General features: G+C 32.2%; 1 protein-coding gene across 1 annotated transcript; it reads left to right on the top strand.

Moving 5' to 3' along the window:
* Positions 1 to 1,888: 1,888 nt before the first annotated feature.
* LOC147072078 (pancreatic triacylglycerol lipase-like) lies at positions 1,889 to 9,001 on the top strand. Its single transcript, XM_085947828.1, has 6 exons — positions 1,889 to 2,020; positions 3,039 to 3,099; positions 3,926 to 4,074; positions 4,903 to 5,139; positions 7,756 to 8,092; positions 8,833 to 9,001. The coding sequence occupies exons 1-6, from the start codon at positions 1,957 to 1,959 to the stop codon at positions 8,891 to 8,893; spliced, it is 909 nt and encodes a 302-aa protein (XP_085803954.1). The 5' UTR covers positions 1,889 to 1,956; the 3' UTR covers positions 8,894 to 9,001.
* Positions 9,002 to 9,710: the final 709 nt, after the last annotated feature.

The raw sequence follows: 9,710 nt of genomic DNA, 5'->3' as shown, positions 1-9,710 counted from the left end.
AATCTACTGCGACCCAAGCTGAGTGAAATTTGTTACAAGCGACAAGCAGATTTTTTTTTTACAAAAATGTCGCACCGACGTTATATATTTGACGTGTCGCATTCGAGACGAGTTTGTATATGCGACCGGGCTAAGGCTCACAATAATGAGATACAGAATTATTCAGCACATTTTGTTGTCACAATAATATTATATTACTTATTGATTACGTACATACATCAAATGCTAAATATTATTAATTTGTTGATTATTTTATATTTTTGAATCTGTTATTTCTGATAACGATTTTTTAAATGGATTCATCATCCTAGATTTAGGCCTGTTTCAGATGGGACACCGGTGTCGCGCTCGATATAATATAGGAGGCCTTTGTATTCGAATAAAGGGGCCTTTGTATTATGTTTATGAACGCCACAGAGGTAATGAGTCAACGCATAATTTTGCGTTATAAATTAGAACATTAAACTGGCTACGGTAATAAAAACAAGTGTATCGGCGGCTTGAGATTGTAGCGGCCGCTGGAAAAGTGTACCGGACACGCGTTGGCTCATTAGCTCTAGGGCATTCATAAACATAATACAAAGGCCCCTTTATTCGAATACAATGGCCTCCTATATTATATAGAGCGCGACACCGGTGTCCCGTCTGAAACGGGCCTTACTGGTAGATGTCATCTTCTCTAAGCTGATATCTCAGTCCTGCCGTTACGTCGTTAAATACTTTTTCAGAACTAAATTATTTCGTCAATGTTGCGACCTTTAGGGTTACCTTTCCGACGATTTTTGCATCTTGAGTTCCACTAGAAACTAGATTTGTCCCTCTTTTCGAGCTATGTGTCATGTTCATTTAGCAAACTCTATTGTATCGCAAACTTGCTTTGGGTTTATTTGTTCTTTATTTCAATTATTCCATTTTCTGTTCTAACGCGTTATGCCAAATGAATACACTATGCAATCACAAAAAATCAAACACGTAAAAAAAATATGCATAGGTCTACAATTTATGGAGAAATCAAAATTTTTTGAGAAAGTTTCGTGTTGTAGGTAGAGTTGGGTTTCGGGAATTCTCGAGAAATTTTCGAGATTATCCATCCTGAATCTCGAGAATTGAAATTTTTAACATTTCGGGAAATCCCTAAGAATCTTTTCTCGGGATTCGGGATTTCTTTATTATCAAATATTAATTGAAAAAACGATTTTCTATATGAAAAAAGTGGACAGAAAACACAAAACGTTCAAGGACTGATCGGGGCATTTACCACAATTTAGCCAACATCGACTCAAAATGAGCGCAATTTTTGCAATATCACGGAATTTTGTGTCTCAAAAGCGTACGCGATTGTCAGACGCAGCAATTGACAGTCTGTGTTTTTTGAAATTCTATTTTAATAAGTAATGTTTTAAATTAATTTTGTTTTGCTACTTCTATTTGTTTTGTCTTCTTACATAAATTGGAAAAAATCATATTTTTTTGGAATTTGTCTGTTTTTACACTGATTTTAGGATTTTTACAGGTTTTTTTTTCGATATAGAGATTTTCTTGGGAAATACCCAACTCTAGTTTTAGGTAATCCAATTGTCATTTTTACAACCTGAGCAATTGTTATAAAAATTACGATCACGCAAATATATAACACTTTTTTAAAATTACATTTTAATACGTTGAGTTTTAGAGGCTACAAATAATAAGTATTATCCCAGGACCTTGAATGCCAACCAAATCGGATGGGCGCCAACAGATTAATTTCACAATACAAATTGTCAATAAATACGTCTCGACTCGCGACACACAGTTTGAATAATTATAAATAAATTAGGTAACGTGTTTTTCTTAGATCGATGATGTGATTTGTAATTAAGCTTAAAATAATGAAACCACTTTACTGATTGCCATTACCATAATAACCTAACAAGAGTGTGGGTTAGTAGAGTATTGTGTAATATACGATATTTTAAAATGGAGCGATTTTTAAAATATTGTGTGTTAAGTTTTCTTGTTTTATTATCTGGAACACATTATAGTAAGTAGATTAATTTTTCTCCAATTAGTGAATAAAATAATTTAAGATTCTGAGAAGTGAAAATGGACCATGTATGTTTTTACTTACGTACTTGTAAGATTTTATTTTATTAGTAATCATGTAGGTATTACAAAAATTTAAATAAAATACTGATTGCAATAATTGGACTAATTAACATTTACGAGCATTGTGTGTTGTGTGCAAAGTAACCAAGTCGATTCTGAGTTATATACCTACTGATAATCAAACTGTAAAAAAATCTGTCATAATCCAGTCTTCATTTATATGAAAAATTATCTCTTAAAGCATTTTTCATATAAACGAATATTAAAGTAATTATAATATACCCTTTTGCCTGAAATAAATTAAACAAATTAAAGATGTGGGTGGCAAAGGCGCTAAAAGAGAATGAAATTATGAAAAAAAGAAATCACCCTATAATCGCCAGGATGTGAAATGTAAAATGTATTTTAATGTGAAATCGGGAGAGAAACTTTTGGTATTTGATATCCAAACCCGAATAATAAATTATTTTATAAAGACAATAATATTTTTTCTTGATTTCCACGAAACAAACGTCATTTATTTATACGCCACCTATTAGTCAACTTCGGTTATATTCAGTCCTAACGTCAATAGAGTTCGATAATATTATGTTAAAATTTGTGTAATTAAATAATCAACTAAACATTAAATAATTATTTAGAGATATAAGAATAATATTATTAAAAGATATATATTATGTATTGTAAATTAGATAGGTGTTAATAATTCAGTCTTTGGAGCTTCGGTATGGATTAGTCTCGGTTTAAGACGGGTCTGATCGTGTCCATTGGCGAAGCTCTTGATAATCAAGTTATTTTATTTTCAATAAAATCTTAATTTATAATCCGTTACTGGCAAAGAGTTATTATAATAATTCCTACCAGTAGGTATTATAGTAGAAGTCAAAATCATGGGCGTGCGTAAAACAAAATTCTGTTTTTTCTATTTTTAATATAAATTTTATTGTTTTTAGCAAATGGAAACAATGATGTCGAGTTTCCGGATATCGACGTTAAGTTTTATTTATATACAAGGTCAGTAATATTATGTTGGTCACTTTTTTAGTTATGTGAATGAAGTTTATTATTAAATTGTCATGTTTAATTAATTGAATAATGTACGTATTGTATCATTGAAATCATCATGCGCGTACACAAGGGGAGGGGGACGGGGGTTTCAAGTGCGCAATCCTCACTCCCAGGAATTAAAACAGTAAAAAATATTTAGGTGAATGGCATATAACTTCATCCTCATCTTCGTCAGGACCTCGTGAGGATGTGGCATGTATAAAAGACAAGACACATACCAACATTAAGGATCCTAATAGTTGTGAACGTTTGTCCATGCGTTTGTCCAACAACCATTGTAGATGCGACAAATGCGTGGTTATAGCTGCAAGTCAGGTCTTCATACTCAGTGTCTGGATATGGGGAATGTACCCAGAAATGTTCGGGTATGTGGGGCAAATGAGCAAGTCAGTGGCATCTGCTAGATTTTGTGAACCCTCAAAAAATCAATAATATATTATTGTGGATATTTTATTGAAATGGACCCCCCATAACACTTTTCTGTGTTCTCACCTGGCAATTATCATAATTCCTTCCCGCGTATATAATATTGTTGTCTCAATAATAAAATGAAGAGGCAAAATATATTATTGTTTGATGAATTTACTATCACTGTGTGTTTCCGTCATTCATACTTATATACAAAACGATAAAACTTCGAGCTATTGTACATAGGTTACGATTACTACAGAATCTATTGATATAATTTTAATCAGACAGTGCAAGGATCTGCACGGTTGGTCGAGTACTTTCATTTTATTTATTGTACTGATGTGACAATTTTTTTTTCAAGGCAAGTTCAAGATGTTCCCCAGGAGCTTTTGTACCGGAATACTTCCAGACTCAATGAGACATTCTTTTGGGTAGATAAGCCAATCAAATTTCTCATCCATGGTTTTAATGGAAGTAAAGATTCAGAAATGAATAAACTTATTAAAGACGGTAAGTAAGATACCTACCTAATATAATATAATTTAAAAGTAATATACATAAATGTCTTCCGCTATATATTATAAAAATCATCTAGTTTCTAGAACACAAGTAGGGTAGGGAATTCAAGTAGGGTTTGTGTGGTAGATCTCAATTACCTATAATTGTTTTGAAACATTAATCCTATTAGTCTACTTTATTTTGATAGACTGCCTCTGGAGAATTAGGTACTCGTAGCTGTGTACAATATTAATAATTTGAATGCTTAAACTATTTCTTCACTGCAATCTATATATTGTTTCGATAATATTATTTTATTTATTTTAATCATAATTGATTAAAGTTGTGTTAAATAAAATATTTGAATGAATTGAAATAGCTGAAATATATAGATAATAAAATATATCACCTGATTTTAGATATTATTTTCATGGCTATTTTGTTTAATAATTATAATGAATATTTTGAACAGAGGTTTTTTCTCATATGTGTGTTTCTGAGGTTTTCCAAAATTGTATACCAATTTTAAAACAATTAAACTTTTTAACAAAACTAACTAATATACCACATACCTTTGAATGTAGTTTAATAGTTTTTAAAAAACATTGAAAAAAGAGTTGGGTCAAGTTGGATTCGAACTCACATATTATATAACTGTCCGGGTGAGGTTGTTATCCGTTGATCTACCGATCAGTTATCTCGAATAACTTCGTTATCAATGTTGAAAATTACGTAAATGAAAAACTATTAAATATATTTCCAAGGTTTTACAAGATTGTGTATTTTCAATAACAAGAACATTCTTACATCTTTTATGAAAAAAAACAATAATTCTTTTAGTTTACCTGCCATTATTTGCTGTGAACGTGATTGTCGTTGATTGGAAATCCGGTGAATCAAACACTGCTGATAAGCTGGCCATAGACAGTGGAAAATTCCTGGGGAAATTCATCGACTGGCTTGCAGAATTGGGGGCGCCATTCAGCGATATTCATCTCATTGCGCATAGTCTTGGAGCTCAACTAGCCGGTGTCGCCGGCAGAAGCTGCAAGCGAGGAAAAGTCGCCTACATTAGCGGTAAAACTTCGTCGATATTACTTTCTTAATTCAAGAGTATAGTGGCGGAATTTATCAATCATAATTTTCAATTTAAAAAAATCAATTAGGTACATACACATATTTTAGGTAGAATATGTAAACATCATTGATTATGGGGGCCGCGATGTGAGGAGAAGAATAATAATATTCTGCCAGGTCTCATCCCGTGTGGGTGGGTAGGCCATTTTTAGGAGTAACACGTCATTTTAAAGGGCGGCAAAGGCAAATAATGGAAGGGATAAAAACCTTATGATTTTGAGTTTTGAGAAGTTAAACGAGATTTATTTTCGCCCGCGGCACTGAGAAAGCTTATTTGCTCTAAATATCAGTACTCAGTACAACTGAATTTAAAAAAATAATACATTTAAAAAAGTAATATTTGTTTAATATAATAATATGGTAACATTTTTCGTTAGAATACTTTGAACCTTTAATTTCTGGTTCAATTTTTTTAAAATAAATATAAAATAGATTAAAACTTACTATGCAAAAAATCTTAAATTAGAGAAAACTTAGTAATCGAAATTGTAATAACATGATCATAACATAATAAATATAATAATACGATGGGATCCAATGAATTTACAATTTACATCGTTATTTTTGAAATTGTTAGTTTATCTTTTACTTAAACTAAAAACAATTTTTCTATATAATGTTTTAGATGTGTATTTATTAATTAAAACATTTTTATAATGTAAAAAAATATGTGCACAATAAATATAAGAACATTTCCTAGGTGCCACTGGTAGTACAGGTAGTACATAGTATGTAGTTGTTTTTTGTTCAGATCACTAAATCAGAACTAATAAGTATTTCTTTTAGCTTTGCCACTCAGATTATTAACTAGTCATGCCAAATGAGTCACTTTAAAATGAACGTAAATCGTCGAGTCAATTAGGTACCGTCGATTGGGGTGAATAGAGACTGTGGGGTGAAAAGAGACAAAAACATGGTATGAATTTCAACACAACTTTAATAAGTATCCTACGTATTTATCATGAGTATGTGAATATTTTTTGACTGCTGTTAATCTCATATTTTGGATGACAACACCAAAGCAACTCTATAATCTGTCAAAATTTAAACAACTGCGTTAGACTTCGGTGTCCGTGAATCGTTACTTTTCGACTGCTCAAAAACTTTGATATTATTCCAGAAAACATAAGTATAACTGTGTTAACATAATAATTTACATTTACTGCAAGTGTTTTTTATACTATAAACACAAGTTTGTATAGTATTTCATCGAATTTCGGCATTATTGGGCTCTTTTTACAGAACTTGAAATTTTCACATATTTTGGGGTGAATAGAGACGAGAAGGGGGTGAATAGAGACGCCATAAGGGGTGAATAGAGACGCAATACGGGGTGAATAAGGACAGCCTGTGGGTGAATAGAGACAGCGATGATACAGAAAACTTAAATTTAAATAGTTTGAAAAGTGACTATGTTTGGTATAATATTTCTTCTTTTTCTTTTTTAAGAAAGATCACTGTACAATATAAACATGCCAAGTGTTTTAAACCAGATCCCTGAAGCACCAAAAGACAAATCAAACACAACCCATAGGTTTTGAAGAATGCTGTACAAGCTATTATATTGGGAAAACTTCCAATAATACTAATTAATGTTAATAACTAAATAATAATGATTTTATTCATTGATAAATATCTTTTTAAATAGTACACATGTAAAATTAATAATTTCATTTAATACCTAAACTCCATAGATTTGAGCATTTTTAATTTTCAGTTACCTACTCATCTACCTAATAAACTCATAATATTAATTTTATGTAACTCGATACCTACCTATATTATAATATTTTCATAATTGATTGATAATTATCTTTCAAAAAGAAACCTAGTGCAATAATTGTAAAATAAATATTTTGATTTTATAAATTCCATAAATGTATGTAAAGTTAGTATAAGGAAACCAAATGCTTGTATTTATATATTGATAAATATTATGTTTTATAAAATTGCACTTGTAACATTATAATTCGATTTAATAATCTCAAATGTATGAATGTTTATAAATGACCTACATCTACCTACCTCCCTATACATTTTGTCTCTATTCACCTTCCAAGTCTCTATTCACCCCCCTCTCGTCTCTATTCACCCCAATTCAAGTTAAATAGAGACATCGAACAAAATTGGCTGTTCTTTAATAACCTTAAAGGATATTTGAAAAATATGTCCATAAACATGTAGAAGGACTATAAAAACAAGTTTTAAGCTAATCGTGTTGATATAATTTGGAATAAGTATGCAGATACATTATCGTCAAGGGAAAAAAGTGTCTCTATCCACCCCATTCTACGGTACATTTTATGTCTCGTTCTGATCGATTAGAAGATTAGATCATTCGAGTCACGACCCAGAAAGTTTATCCTCGAATGCGTTCATGAAGAACGTTCGGATTTGCTTCTGCTTCAAAAGCATTCAGAAAATTTGCTTTTTACCCATGAGATTATGAGTTAGTCATTCATTACGAGTGCACGTAGAAGATGGTGTACGACTGTGTTACTTTGTTGCACTATTGTTAATTTAACGTACCTACCTACATGACAATTAATTTTTCAGCATTGGATCCACCTAGGAGGGGATGGGAAGGCTTCCCACACAACATAAATCCAAATGACGCCGATTATGTGGAAGTAATACATACGTACATCGCGGGAAATTCTCTGATCCAGCCAGCTGGCCACACTGACTTCTATCCAAACGGAGGGCAGAGGATGCCTGGCTGTATATCAGAAGAAAATATGTGCTCTCATCTGAGGGCCTACGAATATTTTGCGGACTCCATAGATCATGATTGGTTCATGGCTGACAAATGCACGAGCTACGAAGAATTGGCTTCAGGAAAATGTGCCATGTTAGGTAGATTGCACATGGGTGGTGTTAATCCTAAAAACGGGTGAGATAAACATTAAAATACTGCTGTGTGTATATTGGTTTAATCCCAGGGAACACAAAACTAATGGGAAGTGGGTTGCATTCTGGGTGTGGCTGTAAGAATGTCCACTTCTCAAATTTGTAGAAATACACTACCTATAAACTTGAGCACGTGTTAAATAATAATGTCATTTTCAATAGCTGTATTATAATGTGCATTAAAATTTATCACGTAAACGAAACGCGCATTCAATATTGATAATATTTGAGGACACTCAACGCGATTTGTATTTCTTGGTGTGTATGGCCAAACTGCCATAAAGTACTGAGTAGTATCTGGCCTAGGTTCATGGCGACTGGCTTTCACATTTTTATTTTATTAATCCATTCTGTGTTTCCTTCTTACGATATTTTGAGACCGTATGACGCATTTCTAGATATCATTTAACTGCGCTTGATCAGATAAAAATCATATAACTAAAATTAGTCGCAGTACAGTAACAACGCTTTAATTATTTGTGCTTTTCAGAAGAGTAAAATCATTATCTCAAAAGCACAAATTATTATGTCATAGCTTATTGCCATTGATTGTCATCAGCTGTGGACGCAAATCGCGGAATGGAAAAAATGGACGAAGACTCAGTCTTTTTTTTCATATTAACATTATTTTGTCAAAAACATATTCTATTCATATAATAGTAATTTACTGATAATGCTGTGAAATTCAATTTTATTTAACCTATGTTACCTATTTATTTTCAGAACTGGAGTTTATTGGCTTGCCACAGCCGCGGAAAAGCCTTTTTATTTGGGTTACCTTTAGATTTTCAAACCAACTCAACCCTAATCATGATATTATTATAAAAAAAAATGTATTATGCTTAAAAGTTTGATGGTGTAATGTGAATAAAAAATTAAGCTGAAAAAGTTATCTTTATTTTTTCTCCAATACTTGAAATGTTATATTAATTTATAAAGTACTATGGGACAGAAAAAATAAGTATGGGCAAAAATAAAATTATTACTTGTTTGGCGTTGAAGTATGTACCTAGTATGTATCGCACACTGTTGAGAAACATCGAATAAAGCACAGGTTCCCAACCTTTTCCGGGTGGGGACCCTTTATTATAAAAGCAATGTGACCCGCGACCCCGATGCAATTGAAAAAGGCGTTTTTCATAGGCAATTAAAAAAACAACGAAAATAGTTTTCAAAATTTGCAGGTGAGTTTTTGTTAACGCCAACCTCATGTCATTCTCAACACTTAATTTATTTCTTTCTTTTGTTTTTAAACGAAGAAGAGTTGAAAATCCACTCTCGCAGAGATATGTAGACACAAATGATACTAGAACCGAAAGGCAAGCATCGTCACATTTGGGTATGAATGATACGTACCACACCAGAATTGTGTGAGCTATTTTTCATTTAACAAGTTACGTGCTGTGGAATCATTGCGCAAAACCAAGAAAACATCTTGTAATTCATCGGGAATGCTGGCTACATCAAGGGAAGCTGAGAATGGATTTCGTGTCAACGTAGTTTCTTCTTCTTTCAGCTCAGCGAATTAACGCTGAAGTTCGTTTTCAAGGCATTATAGTGAATATATTTTTTAGTTGACTGGATAAGTTGGCGACCCCACA

This window comes from Rhyacophila brunnea, unplaced genomic scaffold (genome assembly GCF_057557595.1).
Source record: "Rhyacophila brunnea isolate RB1 unplaced genomic scaffold, BYU_Rbru_1.0 scaffold_2, whole genome shotgun sequence".
NCBI classification, from domain to species: Eukaryota; Metazoa; Arthropoda; class Insecta; order Trichoptera; family Rhyacophilidae; genus Rhyacophila; species Rhyacophila brunnea.
The sequence above is the reverse complement of the archived record's forward strand: the minus strand, read 5'-3'. Positions and strand labels throughout refer to the sequence as shown.

What these genes read in the sequence shown, in the direction of transcription:
- LOC147072078 (XM_085947828.1), top strand. Translation starts at nt 1,957, where the DNA reads ATGGAGCGATTTTTAAAATATTGTGTGTTAAGTTTTCTTGTTTTATTA. An exon ending in AAGTTTTATTTATATACAAG is followed by an intron (nt 3,100 to 3,925) that starts GTCAGTAATATT and finishes TTTTTTTTCAAG; the next exon opens with GCAAGTTCAAGATGTTCCCC. An exon ending in GAATAAACTTATTAAAGACG is followed by an intron (nt 4,075 to 4,902) that starts GTAAGTAAGATA and finishes TAATTCTTTTAG; the next exon opens with TTTACCTGCCATTATTTGCT.